This window comes from Schistosoma haematobium, chromosome 6 (genome assembly GCF_000699445.3).
Source record: "Schistosoma haematobium chromosome 6, whole genome shotgun sequence".
Classification (NCBI taxonomy): domain Eukaryota; kingdom Metazoa; phylum Platyhelminthes; class Trematoda; order Strigeidida; family Schistosomatidae; genus Schistosoma; species Schistosoma haematobium.
The window spans coordinates 13,753,925-13,774,644 of record NC_067201.1 but is presented as its reverse complement, the minus strand read 5'-3'; the positions used below and the strand labels follow the sequence as shown (position 1 = coordinate 13,774,644).

Here is a 20,720-nt window from a genome sequence, read left to right as displayed (position 1 = left end):
AGTTATAAAATTATTATGGGACATAATTAAAAATTTTGAGAAATATAGTAACTGAGGAAAAGAAGGAGACGGTGAATTAAAAAGCTGAACAAACTTTTTCTGTGTACAAAGATTAGGTTTATTGATGTGTATAATAATGGGTTCGGTTGTATGTAAAAGACGAAGTCTGAAAAATATGAGATAAATTCTACGGAATTCTGTAAACGAATCTAAAAGCTAACTTCGTTTTGATATGGTGACCGCTATCTACTAAGTATGCCAAAACATAGCTTCTTACTGTTCTCTTTTTTCCCTTGATCAACCATAAGGGGTAATGTTCATGAAAATAATATGATGTATTTGCTTGGTTGTACATCCACAATAACTGCCTTCACAAGGTCAGTTTAACTGTAGAGGAGGCTGGACTAGACATTTTATTCTTATCGAATGAGTTCACTATGGGCTAACTGAAGAAAGAAAGACATAATATAGATGAATCTACTTAATTCTTTCTACACTACTTTTAACTCCTCCTGTAGCCCTTCTAGAGTTACTGCCGGTCCCAAGCCCAGGTAAAGGAGGAAGGTTAAGCATGGGGTCGGCAACCCCATCCTGTAGAAAAAAATCTTGCTAAAAAACGCCAACCAGATTAAGCAAATTAAACCCTCAGAGTTGAGGGAAGAATTATGACACCTCATAATGAAAGCCGAGACTCTTCGATCACAAGGCCGATGCCCCTTTTAACAACCAGAGCAACAATCAATATAGATACATGGAACGTCCGGACAATATAGAAGACCGGAAGGACCAATCAAATAGCTGAGGTAATGAGGAGATACAACTTGGCAGTACTCGGAATCAGCAAAAACTATTGGACCCGAGCTGAACAGCAAAGGCTGGATACGGGAGAGATGCTGCTGTACTCCGATCACGAAGAGAAAAATGCTACAAACATTCAGGAAGTTGCTCTAATGCTGTCCAAAGTGGCACGAAACGCACTTGTAGGATGGGGATCTCACGGATCCAGAACCATCTAGACATCATTCAAAACAAAGGAGGGAATTACAGTGAATGTTGTCCGGTGTTATTCACCCAACAATGATAGCAATGACGACGATAGAGATCAGTTATACAATAGGCTACAATCACCCATAGAGAAGTGCCCAAGAAAGAAACTCACCATCCTGATGGGAGACCTAAACACCAAAGTCGAAATGGACAATACCGGATATGAAGATATCACGGTACGACATGGACTGGGAGAGAGAAATGAAAATCGGGAGAGATTTGCAAACCTATCTGCATTTAACAAATTGGTCATAGGCGGCAAAATATTCCCACACAAACTCATACACAAAGCTAGATATATCTCACCGCACCACACTACGGTGAACTACATCGATCATATTTGCATCAATAAAAAATTCAGGAATGGATCTCTATAAAAACCCTGGAAACGATTTAAGAGAGGAAGAACAATAAGACACCAAAAAACAACAGTCGAACAAGGCGCAAGAGCAATATGCAGAAGGAAACAAGAAGGTGAAAAGAGATATTAGAGCTGACAACAAGAATACGTGAAAGAGCTAGCAAAGACAGAGGAAAAAGCTTCAAGGGAAGGAAATATGAGACAGCTATATGACAAAACGAAGAAACTAACAGGTAAATATAGTGAACCAAGTAAATCAAGGACAAGGAAGGCAAACCAATCACCGAGATTCAAGAACAAAGGAACAGATGGGTAAAATACTTCGAGGAACTCGAGAATAGACCAGCTTCGCTGAAAACACTGGACATCGAAGCAACACACAGATCTTCATATAGATGTCACTCCACAAACGACAGAAGAAGCCAGGATGGCCATCAGACAAATCAAGAGTGAGAAAGCAGAAGGACCTGACAATATACCAACTGAATCTCTGAAGTCAGACATAGAGGTAATTGGAAACGTGATTCACGCTCTATTCAGGGAGATTTGGGAAGAAGAACAAGTGCCAACGGACTGTAAAGAAGGACACTTCATTACGATAGCAAAGAAAGGAGATCTGAGTAAATGTGGAAACTACAGAGGAATCACACTACTATCAGTACCAGGAAACGTTTTCAACAGAGTGTTGCTGAGTTGGATGAAAGACGCAGTAGATGCGCAACTTCGAGACCAGCAGGCTGGATATATATATATATAAGGGACAATAGAATATATATATACGCAATACTTGTTTTTATAACTTACGAAATTGTTTTGTGAAATGGTAATAAACTTGGCATTATTATTAACATTACCATGAATATCATTATCTCCATGATTATGATCAGTATTATTGGGAGAAAACTTTGTATTTGACCTTTGTGTAGCCATAATATCGTTTGATGCTGACGATAAATTCATTAAATCAGAGGAGTTGGTTTCAGTTTGACCAAGATGATTGTCACTACTAACACCATTGTCATTACTGTTATCATTATTATTACTATTCTCGGGATCCTCAGGGAATTGCACAAAGGTATAAGGGAAGGCGAATAACTTTTTATTTTGTAGTTTTGGAACGCTAAACATGAAAATAAATTTATTTGAATAAAGAAATAGGTGAAGATCATAAATATGACTAGAATTAACTATTAGCGGAAATTTTTAACAATATGTTCAATACAATTGATCTTATATATATATAGAGAGAGAGAGGGAGGGAAAGTGAAATGAGTTTCAAAGATGAATTTCACAGTGAAGTGACATTCATTTGAAATAGTTTACATTACTCTTTGATGTTAAATGGTTGATCTTATGATGTACAGTGTCCGAGATTTGACACTAATACACAGTAACTAATAGCTGCATTGCAACTTGATCGATGTAATTCGATCAGCACGAAGGATTAAACAAACAAAATCGTTCACTGTCAAAAGAGATGAGATGTTGAGCCTTTCATCTTGTTTGGTCGTACCAACATTCCGTTTTATGGTGCTAGTATCACCATTTTGTGATCGTCCGTGATTGTGTCATGTGCGATTTGCAGTTGGAATCCCGAGTCAGCGAGAATATCCAACGAAATTAGGACATTTAATCCTATTATTGTTGTTTAGACAATTGTAATTGGTATCCTGCTAATATCGTTGTACCAGTGAATGAACTTGTTGTTATTGTTGAATAAACGGATCCCTGTATCATTGTTCATTCACTGTCCTGGTTTGGCAGTTGAGAATAGTTAATTATACTGTATTTCATTCTCTATAAGGAGGTCAGTATTCCAAACGTGACAATCACTAATTGATTAACCAATCAATGTAAGTTTACAGTACAAACTGATTTTAGGTTGATTACTAAATTAGGCAATTGTAAACACCTGTTTCTTTTTAGTTGTTGTTGGCAATGCAAAGCAATGCCACTCATTAGAGATAGAACTGGAGTTCTCCAGAGCTAGATGTGTACGCTCCTTATTTAGATCAGTGAGTTGGGATTCGAATTCTAACAGTTTGAAACATTGTGGTTATCAATCTCTAGTGTAGAAAAAGATCTCACATGCAACATGATTAAACTGCAATCGGTTGAGGATTTTCACTAGTGCTTCAGTAATCTTTCTTAAAATTCATCGCTTGTGACCGTATGATTTCATTATAAGGGAAAGCAGTTGTTCATTGCTCATTGGTCTTCGATGGGTGTCTAGCTTAAGTCAGTATGTGACGTAAACTATAAAACATGATAAGTCATTTGTTACGACGGGCAGACAGAAAAGTGATACTCAATGTCTTTGCATAATTAATAACTGGTTTAGTGTTAAATCATGACTTCGATTCTACATTATATGTACTTCATTGCTACTTAGGAAGTAGATCTGTATTTTGTAATCGATACCTGGAGCCGGCTTTTGGTTAGGTGTATGGATTTTATAACCTTGAATGTCATTCAAAACATGATAGGCTGCTAGCATACTCTGAATCTCTCAATTCCCACTAAAACTAATTAACTGGACGAATATCACATCAATGCTGACAAGATACAAACACGCCAATAACTTTGTTACCACATTTATCCCTTCTTAGAGGGACATCAAAAATTCAGCCTAAGCCCGAGGACCCGGCTGATAACGTCAGTCAAAGACTGGTAATTTAGTGTTGGCAATCTCGCACTCAGATAGACTTCATTGTACGAGTCGCTTCCCCACCACAAGGTCAACCTGCTGGTTATTAAAATTGAAGCCGGACTAAATTATGTATACCTAATACATATTGATCTATTTGCAAATTAACATTGAATCTCAACAATTTCGACTGAGAAACTAGAAAGTACTTTTCTGTGCAATATTAATGTGATAAATTTTGATTTAATTAAAAGAGTAAGTTATAATCTGAAAATTAAAAATGTAAAATTCCAGTATATACTACTTAAATAATTAAATATCAACCGTCTATTATGTAATATATTGGTTGCACTTAATTAAACTCTTTTGTTCCGAAAGAGACTTAATTGTAAACTCGCAATAAAGGTGATAATTAATATGAGATTTTTAAATAAGATCACTAATTCAATTATCATACGATTTATCTACCATATTGTGAAACCTATGCATAGTAATTTTAAGTAATAAGTAGTAGAAATCAGGACCTGATTTTGGCTAGATCGCAGTTGAAAGCCTGGAAGCGCTAGATAAGTGTGTCAATTCTATTATTAGTTTCATCAAGCAAATTGCGTTCACAAACTCGTCCATAAGAATCGGGCAAGGACTTTCGGTTTCGCTTAAGATGTTTAATATCTAGACCATTGGATTTGACATCCAAAGATGTCTATTCTAACTTTATTCAATCCATTATCCTGCGAAACCCTTCACCCATTGTCTGAGGTGGATAACTGTCCCACACTGACACGGATTGAACTCCGTTGGTCACGACTTCTCACTAAAACTCTTGATATCACATCTTGAAGCTAGTCACAGGTAAGGACACAACTGTTATTATTATTATTATTATTATTGGAGGTTGTAGTCTTTTAAAGTTGAAATCACCTTCTGATCATAACAAGATCACTACTGGATGATAGCCAATTGGTTTAGAGGTTAAACGTTTGGGTACGGGATCAAAAGTCCAAGGTTTTATTCTGGCGGGTAGGTTCATGGATGTGCATTGCTGAGAAGTCCCATACTAGGGCGAAAATGCCATTCAGTGCTTCCAGGTTTTCATTGGTGGTCTAACTTTGATCAGTTCGTGATTTCAGGTGTGCAAATACTACAATCTCCACAAATTTCCTATACAAATAAACAGTTATTTGTCAGTGCATGAATGTCACATAGAACCCAATTAAGGCAATGAATACAACAAAACACAACTGGAACACTTCGATTGCTATTTTTTTTCGGTTCAACTAAGAAAACGTAGAAATGTACACCATGAAAGCCATAGACTGGAACCCCAGTAAATGATCGTGAATGTTGTATTGTTCGTTACCTGAAATGAGATTATAGTAAACCTTTAATAAATCTAACTGTTTTCCGATTTGGATGTGTTGAACGAAGTTCTAAAAGAAAATGATTGGATTGTTAATTATGTTCTCGCTATACACTGCATACTTACACTGTACAAATATGCATTTGCACATATGAGCATTTGAATAATTAACACACTTAAGACAACAAAATTTCAGTTTAAAAGCTTTAGTAAAGACTGATTTAGTTTATGAGTTGTATTCGTCAAAGTTTGATAATAATTAAGGTATCAATGAAAACCGGGGTGATAGGTTTACTGGTGAAGTTCAGATATATCGAAATTGAGACAGATGTCCCAGTTGTATTAGACGATCTTCACGTTCTATTGCAAGTTGATTGAAGTTCAAATCGTACCATTAGAAAATGGCTACCGTTTTCTAATGGCTAAGCGTTTTCTGTTAGATCTGATGTTCTTGGACTCAATCTCTGATGGGGTCATGAAATCATGGTTTTTTGATGTCCTTTATACAGGGATGAAAAAGCTGTTCAGCGCCACTCTTCATGCTCTTCAATGGCATCTCAACTGACATCAATTTGTGGTAAATACAAACTATAATTACAATGACAACAGAATTTTTTCAAAAAAGGTTTATGTACACACACAAAAATCACTTGTTCAGTTATTTCCCACTTGAGCATCATTACCTAACCTACCAGTGAATGTCATGATCACTTTTATTTCCAAGCAGAATAATTATAATAATAAAATAAGGAGAAAGGGAAAAAGCAATGGATAGACTAAAAATACTTACGTTATCGTTGAATTATTATTATTATTGTTATCTGAGACTTTGCTCAACCCATTAACCGTAATGCTTTTATTAACATTAGTACCGTTGCTATTATTAGTAATATTGTTGTTAGCTGTATTACTTTCAAATAAATCTTTTACTGCTCTGAATTCCTATAATAAAAGAAAAGGAAATACAATCTCAGTAAATAGTAGGATGGATAGACAGATTGATAAATATGTATTACTAGATAGGAAATGGAAATGTAACAATGTATATTAATCTAAAGGAGTAGCCCAGTCTAAACGACGTCTTGACAAGTGAAATTTTCTTATATTCTTGTGATGATTTGTCAGTTTTGTAGGACCCTTCGTGAAAACCTTTTTTTTTCAAATTAACCAGAATCAATCTTCTAAAAAGATTAATAAAAAACAGTTTTATTTCATAAATCAGGATTCATGATGTACAGACGGATCACTATTCGTAAGATTTAAAAAAGTTTATGTAGACCTTTTCGGTTACAAACAGTCAATTGAAATAAAGAAATTTACATTCATGTTTATAGCCGTTTTTTAACAAATGAATGAAAAATTATACATTATTAGAAAACGTTATATGGTTGATAAAATTATCTTGGCTTGTTACAAGTTAGTTTAGTTTATGGCAACCAAACTAAATCTTGTTCATACAGTTGGCAAATGTATCATTCTTCTAGAGATACTATTTATTCGAAATGCCTATTGTAAAAATTGCTGTGTTCTTTCTATATTCCACTAACAGTAAAATTATAATATCCGATAAAGTACTCATCATGATCGATAGGCCATGAGAATTCCCACGTTCTCAAACTTTCTCCAATCGGAACAACAGAAAGTCATATGATTGCTAACAGGTAGTCTTACTGTTTAGACACTTAACTCTGGTGATTATATGGGTAAGATACAATGGTAAGGTGCACCGTAAATAATAAATTGAAATAATCACATAACTAAGAAATTTTCGGTACACAGTTAAGTAACAGATCTATATATTTAAGTGCCTGGTAACTTATATACCGTGAAAGGCAGTTCGTTCGGTTCTAATTTACGGCTGCGAAACGTGAACATTAAGGGTAGAAGATACTCGTAAGCTACTAGTATTTGATCACAGATGTCTTAGAAATATTGCTCGCGTCTGCTGGGATCATCGGATAAGTAATAGTGAGTTTAAACGCAGTGTATTAGGGGATGACGGTAAATCAGTTGATGAAGTTGTGAATCTTCATCGATTGATATGCTTGGGTCACGTATTACGTACATATATTGACAATGAGGTGAAAAAATAAAATAGACTGAACAAAAAGACATCTTATTACCTGAAGATCCATTACAGTGAATGAATGCTTGACAGGACATATTTTCCACGTTTCGTTTTCTAAAAACATTTTAAGTCGGTCCATATGCTTTCTAAAAAGGAGTAGCAGAATAAATTTGGGAAAAAGGAAACAATCAAACATATATTACTCACAAAGTTTATTCTAATTAATTTCCATGTAAATGAATGTACAAATGTAGGTGTTTTGATCAAGGAAAATGCACGTGAAACACTAACGTTTACTCATTTAAAACAAGTAGCTAATAAATGATAATCTTTGTGTAGATTGTAGAGAATAGGATTATTTGAAAATGATTTCCTTAATGGACTAATGTGAAGAGGAAAACCACTGGAAAACAAAGAGTACTGTAAAGCTGATTTATTAATGTTTAAAACTGTTTAAACAGCGGTGTACAGAGAACCGCAGTCAGTCAGTAACAACGTAGGACTTCGTACGTACGTACATCAGTTACAGTTGCCATACCACAAAGAACCACAACATGAATAGTGGTGGAAAATCAGATTTATAGGCCTAGTATTCAGGGCGTTACCATTCAACCACCCTGAGTTCAAATCTAAAAGTCTGTATACAAAATTATAGTATATTTCCATATTTAAGAACATGAAATTATACACTGTTTTAGTATGAAAAGTTCACATTTTACGGTGCAATAATAAATAAAAAGGATCAAGAAAGTTCGCATACAATTTTGTAATATCTAAAAGTAGTTAAGAAAAACATATGGTCAAATATTTTAAGTTACAAAGTTCGATTCGGTTTAACTAGAGCAAGAGGTTATCAACTTATAAGCTGGTATATAAGAGTGTATTTTTTATTCCTTTAATTAACTCATTTTCCTATTTTATAGGCGAAATTGTAGTCTATTACTGATACAATATGACAGAAATTTTTCGAAAGTAATCTCTTAGCTACCACCATTATCCTGTGGATTACAACAACCCAAAAGTCTGTAACCTTACAATACAGGTCACTTTGACAGTCAGTAACATCATAATGGACTGATCTCATGTCATGCTTCATGGTCAAACCTCGAAATTATTCACTTGATCATTAGATAAAAGGAGTGATAAAATTGAGCATTTTCTGTAGATTTTGAATAGAAAAAAATCGAAAAAACGTCAGGGATGTATTTGGTTTGTGTTAATGATGTCGATTAACAGATACTACAAAAAGATATATGATATTGTCTAGTTTCTATTATGTAGTTATGTGGTTAACGAATATTTGTTCTAATTTTTTGATAAATGGCTGAGTAAAACAAAAACAACCATATTTTAAATCCACTATTCACACCCGCATACTATTTCTTTGTGTATTTGGGTGAATAAAGGGTGCAAACCAAGACGAATTGATCACATATTTCAAAAACATTTAAACCAATCTCTATTTTTTCCAATGTTTATAGTCATGCCCTCAAAATTTACCTTTAAAGCTAAAGTAAAGAAAACCATGATTATTTTAACGTCAGTCGTTTGAGAGATAATTACCTACATTCGTCACAATAAATTAGAATAATTGAGCTAATACGAGCTCAGATTCAATTTAAAAATCTGATCACAACCATGGACAATTTGTTCCTGACTATGCTGTTTGCTGTAGCATTCCAGAAGCTGGAACAGCATTCAGAGAATTCAAAACAGCAATCTATTGTCATTTCTTTGCTTGTAATCTACATTTCCGTAGGAATTAAAAATCATACGTAAAGTTTTTATATGGAAGCAGTTGTCAAACAGTACCACGGATAAAAGGAAATCATATTCAGTAAAGGAAGGTAAGTTGAGAAATCAATTATCCTCTAAAAATTTATCAATACAAGTCATGTATTTAGATCCCTATCGTTTTACTATATTGGGTAACTACACAAAAACAATGCAGATAACATGATATCTCGTCAATTTAGAGATTAATTAAAAAAGCAAAGCACACTATAAATTTCCATTGTTTTAAATATAATAATACATATTGATAATCGTTGATATGGTGATAAACAGCGAGCACATGCAAACAAATTAATCAACATATACATTCCCTTTTTCTCTCCCTCACACACACAAAATCTTGAATAATAGGAGAGGTGGCATGCGAATAAACTTAACCATTGTTCTTGAACATGTGAGAGCAGATACACGAAAAGCGAAACCAGAACGAGAAAAGAAAACACAAAAGACTAAATGAGAAGTAAACGGATATAGAAAAATGTTTAACAGACTAGTAATTAATAAACATTTCTGTACGACAGAATTACACTGAAAGCGAAAGATATTTACATGTATGTAATAAACCAATGAAATGAATCTAAACTATTCTTTTTAATTAATTCTATATATATATATTTACTGTATTTTATACTAAAATGCGAATGTTATATACATGTATATTGATTCATTGAACAGGTCAAAACATGAATAAACTGATCAGACAAGAATATAGACAAAATGAAGAGTACAGTAACATTCAAATGCTCCAAGCCTTACCAATTAACTAACAGAATATTGGCAGATTATTTTCATTGATCATTTAACCAATTGGTGTGTATTATTATAATAAGGATTGATTTTATAGCGTAAAATCCACTGAGGTTATTTGGCTATGACTTTGAAATAAATTCAACGCATTTTGTTTATTTACAAGGGTGAAAACTTTGAGTAGATAATCTTAATATTTCTTTCGAAATAATAACTTGTCAGCCTGAGGTTGTCCGCAACATTTTCTATATTTAATAGGTATGTTAAGTTCAAAACTTTGGACCATTTTTAAAATCATTCGGTGAATGAGTGTTACATATTAGTGTAATTTTTTACCGGAAATTTTATTTTAAGTCTTTAATTACACTACATTTGTGATTATTTGATACCTGATGCTGTGCTATACTACTATGTCAATACGAAACAGTTACGGTCAATTCCAGAGTTTTAAAGTGAAATCTTCAATGGAAACTAAACTCTAATTTGAAGTATTCTGTCACAAATTAAGGAAAAAATACCCGAAGATCTTTGATATATCACGCATTTGGAACATTGAAAATATTATTGATAACCCTTCCATTAAATTATCTCTATATTTTTCGAAGTGTTGGTTTAAAAAGCAAACGCATAACCTCGAGACCACTGAAATATGGATCTAATGGTATATACATCTAACTCCAGTTAGTTCACAACATTGTGCGGCCATCTCCGATTGTTTGCGATTTTCAATACTTGTGTTGTAATCTGTACACATTTAACAAAATCCAAAAGCCACTATTCTAGAAATGGATAGTTAATAATAAACAGTTTTTTAAAAGAAAACAAAAATGAACATTTATTTACCGATGGAAGTCTTTAAAATATTTTTGAATTGAAATTCGTAAAGCTTCCAGTAGTTCATTCGGTGAACATTCACAAAATTCTTCACCTATATGTACAAAACTAAAGAAAAAGATAATGAAGAAAGGTTTTTTTTTACTGATAAATAAAAAACAAAGAAATATGATGAAACTTATGGGTAATGAGATAATGATGAGAATTTGAAGCTCTGATGGATAATTTTGGTAACGTTTCATTCTCTGGACTAAATGGATAGGACAAGCTGTCAATCATATATTCATAGAGGAATAGCTTACCTTCACCTAAAGTTTGTCCTGATTTTATTTTTTTAAAAGAACAATAAAAACTTCATAATTAAAACATCCAGACTAAAGAACGAAACTCAACCAATAAAAATCATTGAATTGATATTGCAAACACTATAATAAGTTATTAAATAGGGTAGATGATGGAATTATTCGTCCACTAGAGCGGTGACTCAGTAGTTAGGACATTAAACTTTCGATTACTATGTCACGGGTCTGAACCCTGACCCATCTATTGCAGTTTAGGCAATCGGATAGTATTACGAGACTTCAAACTTAATGTATGACTTGAAGTCAAGTAAACCAATCTACACTCATCTACGTTGGCGTATAGTTAATAATTTACTCTGTATTATTGTGTGAATTTTGAGTCATGTTTGAAATGAGTGTAATGAAAATTGGTTGCTGACTTTCCTCTAGACTCAAGAGTTGGTGTAAAGGTTTGAGTATAGTGGAGCGATAGGAGCTTAGATTGCGTCAGCTCAAGATTAACTGAAGGTTAGACGTGTAATTGGCCACGTCTGCGACATTAGGCTATAGAATAAATAGTAAATGTGGGATAGAGAAAATTTTGAATTCTAATTGATGACATGAACGCGTGATATCTATTAGCGTCCCTAAACACAAAAAGGTGATTCTAAATACCAAACAGGATATATAGTCCTAGCAAAAACCTGATAAACTGAGAGAGTCTAGGCAAGTTATACACCCGTTCTTGCGTTTATATCAAGGTCAGACAGTACAGTAGGTGAGACATTACAGGTAAGATACGCTACCAAAGGGAATCAAATTTGATTCTATACTACAGAAGGACAAATGTAAGTATACCAATGATTAGTGAACATAATTATTTAATTTTACAGTTCTGTTTTACTAATAAGCTTCCGTTTAACCCAGTATCTACTCATATACGACTAAATATTCCAAATTCGTTACCAGTCAATTAATTACAGCTTTCTCTATATACAGACACTTCTATCTCGTTTATTTATGATTGGCATTTTGCATTTTATGGTGTAATGCGGTCCAGGATTTCTGTAAATAAACCACGTTTGTTTTGAAATAAAAATAAAGTAGAGGACGGCTGCTGATTTCTGGACTGAATGGAAGGGCATAGAAAGGAGCTTGAGAATAACAGACCAATAAGAACATGGCTCAGCATCATAAACAGTAGACTAGATAGATCCACTCATTATCTTACACTACATTTTTATCCCTAGTATTCATAAATAAATATCGATCGACTTCTTCGTCATAAACCATATTCCAAATGTTTATTCGGTCTTTCGTATTACGATTGGTAGTAGGATTACTTTGACTTTATTACTATTCAACTTGTTGACTCTACCTCGACATAATAACAATGTATGACATCCTGGGGTAATGACTGATCATATGGAGGCTCTTCACGATCATATACAGTATATATATATATATATATATATATATATATATATATATATATATATATATATATATATATATATAAACCTTCAAAACATGAATAGTGACGCCTTTCATTTACAAATAAGAATAGTATATTGGAAATCACGAATTTTATCGATGTAAACTAGTTATTGACCACATATTACCATAGATTGAACAATATTCATTAGTAGAGTCATGTAAATAAAGGTGGAAAGTAAAGTGAATCGATTTTTCTCGTCTTAGAAGAGATTTCAACAGAAATTAGTGAATTTTAAACCTTCATTTTCTTTATCCAATAAATTAGTGTTTTTGTTTACTGATCGTTTTTAGTAAATATATATACATATACGCATTGTAATTGTCACTGTTTAGATTGACGGTACACAAATATATGTATGCATTCATAGGCACAAGAATACAACTATTTATCCATTAATATTTCATCGAAATTAATCTTTCATATAGCTTAAAGTGCGATTATCGTAAACAAAAATCGGGAACGTTGAGTGACATGACTCAAAATTCAGTTTCTACAATGTAGACACATTCATTGTTTGTCATCGTTCAAAACATAAGTTTGGGAATAATTTCATACTTTTCAATCTATGAATTCATATTGTCTTCTTGAATCATGTTTCCTACTCATAAAATTTCTTACTACTACCAAAACTTTTGCCACTTCGACGATTTTAATATTTGTCTTGATAATTTCGTGAGCAATATATAACAAATTAAAGTCTCGTATTTTACGTAGATATTCACCTTTTCATTATTAATTCAATAGGCATAACTTAATTTAAAGATACTTAGTGATTGGTGTTGACTGAATAACTGAAAATTCTGAAAGAATAATCAAAAGGTATTTTAGTAAGTGAGATTTCAGGTCGATACCTTGTATGAAATCGTGAATATTTCAGTAATTAGAATTAGTCTTCAATGAAGGTAAAACAATTGTGTGTAATTATTACTCGTTTTCATTAATTTGTTATATTGATTTCTAAGTTTAGGATGAAATCTGTCTTAAAACTGAACAAATCTCCATGAAACACTTATCTAAAATAATAAGGTAAATTAGTATAAATTGTGTAATCCACATCCTTGTTATCAAAGGGGAATCAATTGAACTCCTCGGTAAGTAATTACACACTAATGTATAAAACAATGAATCATGTACATTAGGTGAAAAGACCTACCATTTGGAATTGATAAAAGTATTATCGAAAATCAAATTAATCAATGTTACTTTTTAGTTTGTCAATGATGGTTACCTAATTTAAGGAGATGTTAACTAGATTTATCACTTATACCTGTACTCATCGATTAGGTTATTCCTGTAAAGACAGCTATATCGAACTTACTAGCACAATCAGTGAACACTCACTGAGCTGTATGAAAGGGATCAAACAAAGTCAATATTTCGTTCCGCTTCATCTCACTCGATCGACAGTGGTCATATGTAGTAGATCAAACTAAGGTGTTCAAAGTGATTTTCTGCAAACTCTCACACTCAACCAGTCGGATAAAGTCACATCTCTTATATATACGGAAAGCCATAAAGATTCGAGTCAGCAATCCTAGTTGTGTTTAAAATAAATTTGTAATATCTCGATCATGATCATCCTCTTGTCTTTCTTCACTTCTTTTAAATAACCTATTTACCATAGCATACTTAAATTGATTATTCACAACTGTTTCTTATCAAGTATTTTTAATGATTATCTGATGAACTTTATTTTCTCAAGTGTTGACCAGCTTTTTATGCTAAAATATTTACCCCTATTTTCAAGATATTTATTGATCTTATAACCACTACACATTAGTCATCTTACTAACAATTTGTACTTTTTCATTGAAATCATGAACCGATCAATATTAGACCACCACTGAAAACCTGAGAGCACTGTCCTGGTGTGGACCTCTTCAAAAGTCTGCATCCGCAACCCCACACACGGTATTTAATTGTGCAACCTACTTCACTATCATTGATTCATAAGTTGTTTTGACCGGTTTACCAATTATTATGTATCTATACAAAATGTTACTGTGGATTAAAGTAAAGCCCTATAAACAGCTAATTGAAAACAATACTGTTAGCTTACATAAGTGCTTTTTCTAATTATTAGTTGATAAGACTAAAGACAATGGTTTCGTTGGAAGAGTTTAGCAGAGATTGATTTGATTTGTAGATTGTATTCAGTACAAATTGGTGATAGTTGTTGAATCTTTGAGAATGACGGATTGGACAGCTATTTCAGCCTAATATGCGTCTCCTTTAAAGCCCATACTCAGAACTTCACCAAGTACGAACGCTTAATTCTTAAAAACGTCGGGTCGGCGTCAAACTAAATAATTTCAACTTCAACCAATTTGCCATATTGGATGACGGCCATTTAACGCCGTTAGTGACAAGTGTTTCACTTCAGAAATGCTTGAGCATCACAGGTCAAAACTTATTAAAACTTTAGGAACATCCTAAAATAAGTTTCTGGTGAGATCATGAACGAATATGCACTGTTGGGGACTGTTATACTAGAATAAATCTACTGGTCAACGCTCTTGATTTTCAACGGTACTCCATCAGTTGAGATTAATCTATGACGAATAAAATCTACAAAATGTAGACAATATTGTTTGCTAACAAACATACAATTTTCTAACATGAACACTAACAAAAAAAGACAGCGAAGAAGATGTTACTCAATCAAAACTTACTGATTAATAGTAGATAATAATGAAGCAATCTGATCAAATGTCATATCTCTGGCAAGTTGACTAATAACATTTAAAATTGGTTCAATACGTGAAATGATTTCTGACCATATACGTGACCGACCAGAATCTAATTTACACGTAACATAATCATGCCACTGTCTGGCCAATTGTGGATCACAACCATGATCATTATTTATGATAACGGATGATTTTGTCACTGTATTATTGTCATGATCAATTTCAGTAGTGACAACAATATCATCATGATTGATATTGTCAACTTTTAATTTCGGTTTATGATATTTGGAATTATTAAGTAGAGAATTTGAAGTAAATGATTTATGTTTGGTGTGACTAGATGCAGACGGATATGTTTCAGATGACTAAAAAAAGGAAAAAGGAGTGAGAATAAAATTAGAAAAGAATTAGTAAATAGTGATGAAGGTATGTATTGGTTTTGCTTTCTAGAGTGACTGATTTCAGAAAAACACAATATCAAAACATGGAAGCACTGAACACAGGTGTTTCATCTCAAACAATTCAGACTCGACCTCAGCATTATGCATATACGAACCAATATGGGAGTATGTTATTTCTCTACGGTTACTTCATACACTTCCTATGATATAAGAAGGCATAAATATTAAACCGAATTATAACGTCCATTAATCATGTGTACAAATGATTACCTTTTCGACCTAAACAAGGATATGTGGACTTAGATTTTGATTGAGTACATAATCGAATCTCTTTAGTAGTATGTCTCGTTTACAATTTTTCACTTACGATTTAACGTGGAAATGATTTATGGGTACAAGTATATGATATATCTATACTCGATCAAAATATTAGACTGAACTCAAAATTTTCAAATCTCGTGGCAACTGCTAGACTAAAATACAATGAGGTCTATATTTTCAACTTCAGTTAAAACAGATAATCTGACGATTATTCAATGTCAATGATGAGCAATTACCTCACTTTTGATATGGTTAAACTACGCTACTAGGGATTTTTTACTAAACAATGATGACACACGTTGATTTAGTAAACTGTGAGGACATAAAACATAGTGTTAACTTGTAGCTTATTAATTGAAAAACTAAACGGAATTGAAATAATGAGCATTTTTAGTTAAAGTAGGTTTGATTTCTTCATAAATTAACTCATTATCTTGCCACCAACATCTCCTTCACGTATGTACTTTAATTCCATTTTAATTGTACACAACAACAATGAATTTTTCCACAAAAATATATCTAAAAAACAGACACAAACAAATTGTACCGTAAAACTAGAAGTAACTAAGTATTCGCATAAAAATACATAGACATACTACTGAATTTATTGGAAAAATAATCATGAAATAAACTGTTATATATAAGTTATATATAAGTAGGGGAAAACGTACACTTTTGCCAGACGCTCGATTTTTATGCCATTGAATTGTACGATGATAACATAATAGAATTTCCCACATATTTTGACAAATCGATCTCAAACACCGTAGTAAAGTCCAATGTGGAAGTTGCTATGAACAATAATATAAAAAGAATAAAGAGGATACATATTTAATGAGACGCATCAATACTGTGGAGCAGCTGTTTAGAGGTAATTAAACCTCATTTGATCTTGGTGGATTTTAAGACTCAGATAGCATTAGTGGTCACATTGCAACTTGACTGACAGAATTCAATAAGCATTAATTAATGAGGACTAGACAAACGTAACATAGGTCATCCACAACATACTGATTAATTATTTTTATAGTTGAATTCATGAGTCCATATTAGCTAGGCCACCATTGAAAGCCTAGAAGCTCTGAATGGCAGTTTCTTCCTAGTATGGGACTGCTCAGCAATGCGTATCCACGACCCACCACGCGGAACTCGAACCCAGGACCTTCAATTTTGAGCGCGAACGCTCGACGTCTGGACTATTGAGCCAATATCCAACGGTGTTCATGTTTAACCCTAATCGTAGATCAGCCCGTGAATTCAACAATTAAACATACTTCAATCTCCACAAATCCCCGTTCTGATTAGTCAATTGTAAATATTTTTCCTACAGAAGGTCAATCGTGGCTCAAGTCGTCTTGTGGAAAAGTCTTTGATCTTATTGTCAAGTGCCGTACGTCGAAATACACTAGGGAGTATTAGTCCCTACAACATTGAAGGTTGGTCGTTGATATTAAGTATCAATTGACAAGAAATTTCGGTCGTAGGTTCCCTAAAGACTATGTTCAATCACCTAACAGTATTAGTAGTCACATAATCGAAAGTTGGACTTGAATTTATGTGTACACAATGAGTTGCAATAAACCTTTATAATAATATATACACATAGAAACATATTCTTACTATCTCATGTATACTTACCCAATAACTTCTTACTCATTGGGTTGCGAATATATACTACTTATTTTAGTGTATCAAATTAGATTGAATTTTATCAAATATATGAACTTATAGAAACATTTCATGTTAGCCAATTTTTTAAAATCATGTAAGTCTAAAAAATAAACTTGTTCATGCACAAGGGTTGACCATTTGAGCTGTTAACAATGTCAAGTGACTATTCAGAGTTAACGATAATGGAGAAAATTTATAGTTCAAATGGATATAAATTTTACTGGTGCTGCAGTGCCGTGGAGCCCCTCCGGGGGCTACTACCGGTCCCAAGCCGGGATAAAGGAGGACGGTTGGGCACGGGGCTAGCAACCCCATCTCGTAGAAAACTAACTCGCCAAAAAAACGCTAACCAGAAAATGCTGGTCGGCGTCCTATGCTCCATTGGGAGTAACAGGCGTAAGTAAGTAAGTAAGTATAATCACGATGTTTTCAGACAATATCAACAGTTTACTATATCCTTGATGTGATTAAAATCCATTTATTAATCTTATAATTTCAATAGTATATTTTGTTAAATTCGTTAAGTGAATACCATAATAAATTTTAAAATCTCAACGGACAGACCATTCTTTACCCATACAAAAAAACTCAGTTGAAAAAGCTCTTTTTTTATTTTTATACAAAGTATGTGAATACTGACCACTCACTTGACATAATTCTGGATAAGAATGATCAGTAATTATCTTATTCCCAGATGTATCTGGCTGAGATGCTGAATGCACATGAAATTGAACGAGATAGAATGATTTACGTTGTATAGCTGCTACATAATGCATTTGTAATTGAGCAAATGTCGTCTGAGTACTTCCTAGTAATCTGTATATTTGTAAAAATAACAATATCAAATGATTGGCATTAGCTATATACATGAAACTATGAAAAGAATGTTATCCTTTAATGGTGCCGTGACCTGGCTCCAATTAGATCGGAGGATGATGTTATCGCTATACACATTCCAGTTGTCCTCATATATTGTTATCGACATAAGTCGCGTTAGTGAATAACGGAATTAAATAAGCCAAATACGAAAATGAAGTTCGAATATACATATTTCGTACACTCATTGATCTGAATAGACAATCCGAGAAACGAAGTGATGTGCAGCAGAGAAGGCGAGTGAACCAACTCCATTTGACCAAAGAGTAACTCAATATGTTACAGACACGTAATGACCAGGGTGAGCAACTAACACACATACGAACATATCACAACAGACAGGGCTGATAAGCGAATAAGTGACAGGGTAGAAATGTGGCTTGAGAAGAATGAATAAATTGGTCTGTTCAGAAGCTAGACTAACCTATGTAGGCTCGACATAGTAACAGCCTCTACAATCCTGTTCTGATTTTTTTCGGTAGCAGAAGAAGTCGAGTGAGTTAACCAACAAGTCATGGTTACCAAAAACAGCTCATTCTCTCCTGATTCTTAAAGCTCAAAGCTATGAAGATATTAGGAGCGTGATTAGAATTCTAAAAACACTGCGGTTAAAATCACTATCAGTTTCATTGAACAATCGGTGTACGCACAAAAGCCTAATCCTTTCTATATACATATAATTATTAATGGCTTTATTCAATATTATATTTTGGTACAATACAGAATTCGCAGTATAAAGTTTTTCAACAAGTTTCTTTTACAAAAACGGAAACAAGAAAGGGAAAAGAAAAAAAGTGAAAAAAGAACGGAATCTGTACAACTTTTCAAATTAGAGAAATATTTAAGAATACAGGCTATTGACTAGGTTAACTCTGACAACCTGTTCGTCACAGAGTATATTTGCTTTCGGGCATGGATTTTAATGTATTTATGTCTCCTTCTATCAGTAGATTTACAAGGAGAAAGATATGAGTGAAGGGGATAGTTATTATCTGGTAAGATAACACCTGCCAGGGGTTTGCATGACTTTAGATGTCTATCCACAAACATATTAATAATGACTTCGAAAGATTCACCACACACCTTGCTAATTGCCTTCAGCACTCTCCGCAATACAGCAGTCTTTTCTCAAAAACCCGGGAAAGAATAATGGAGAAGAGTAACGAATAATAGGTAATACACAGGAATCGACAAATTATAAGAGTAAATGTCGAGTAATCCCTAAACCATGCAGCCTCTTTATGTAGTAAGTCAGATGGAAAACTTTCTTCGATAACACTAAAACATGAGAAGATGAAGAGAGATCAGAGGAAGAAGTAACACAAAGATAATTGACCTGAGACACTTTTTATCAGTCTCCAACGGCACAAGCAATATGGGATCCCAAAATGGTGTTTAGGTGCTGTTCATGTCTCAGGCTATAGTTAACAGCTTGCAATTTGGTGGATTAAGCATGAAATCATAAACAACAGACCACCATTCAATACGAAACAAAAACTTATTCAATTCTATGGGATGTAAAGAGGTAGAATTCGGCATACATACCGTGAGATCGTCTGCATATTTCACAAAGTTTTTTCTGTGGAAGATGGTAAATCATGCATAAGACAGAAAAGAAGAGGTGAAAGAACAACTTCTTGTGGCACACCCTCATGAGACAATAGAGACATCGAACACTTTCCTCCAAACACAGTGTCCTGTTCTCTTCCAGAAAGGTAGGGACATAGCCAATTGATTACACAGCTGTCATTGTGGACGCTGATTATCTTGTTAAGTAAAAGTTGTATTGGGATAGAATCAAAAGCAGAAGTATAGTTCGGAAAAATGCATCGAACATACTTCTTACCCTTTTACAAATTGAACAATATATTGCGATGCAGAACAGCAACGGCATCTAAGATGTTTTTTTTGCATTTTCAAGCAAACTGATACGGATCAATGTGCTCTTTTATTACAGGCTGAAGTGGGAGTATCAGTAATTTTCCCATTGTTTTGAGGAAAGGTGAAGTTGTTGCTATGGGTCTAAATTTCACATTCTTATCATCAGATACTTTCTTTGGTACAGAGATTATCTTTATCTTTCTCCACATTTTCGGTATGAGATTAGTTGAAAAGGATATGTTA

At 33.5% G+C, this 20,720-nt stretch overlaps 1 protein-coding gene across 2 annotated transcripts in view; it reads right to left on the bottom strand.

Moving 5' to 3' along the window:
* The window catches only part of BUB3_5 (mitotic spindle checkpoint protein Bub3), a 73,772-nt gene that overhangs the window by 22,948 nt on the left and 30,104 nt on the right, over nt 1-20,720 (bottom strand). Inside the window, exons 8-14 of one of the 2 annotated variants that reach the window (XM_051216899.1) lie at nt 18,368-18,536; nt 16,721-16,840; nt 15,310-15,692; nt 10,868-10,966; nt 7,539-7,629; nt 6,206-6,357; nt 2,213-2,528 (exon numbers count right to left, since the gene is read on the bottom strand). In XM_051216899.1, the coding sequence (XP_051065530.1) occupies nt 2,213-2,528; nt 6,206-6,357; nt 7,539-7,629; nt 10,868-10,966; nt 15,310-15,692; nt 16,721-16,840; nt 18,368-18,536 (1,330 nt within the window). Of the gene's footprint in view, nt 1-2,212; nt 2,529-4,976; nt 6,665-7,538; nt 7,630-10,867; nt 10,967-15,309; nt 15,693-16,720; nt 16,841-18,367; nt 18,537-20,720 lie in introns of those variants that run through there. The other variant, XM_051216900.1, reaches the window with a different exon arrangement.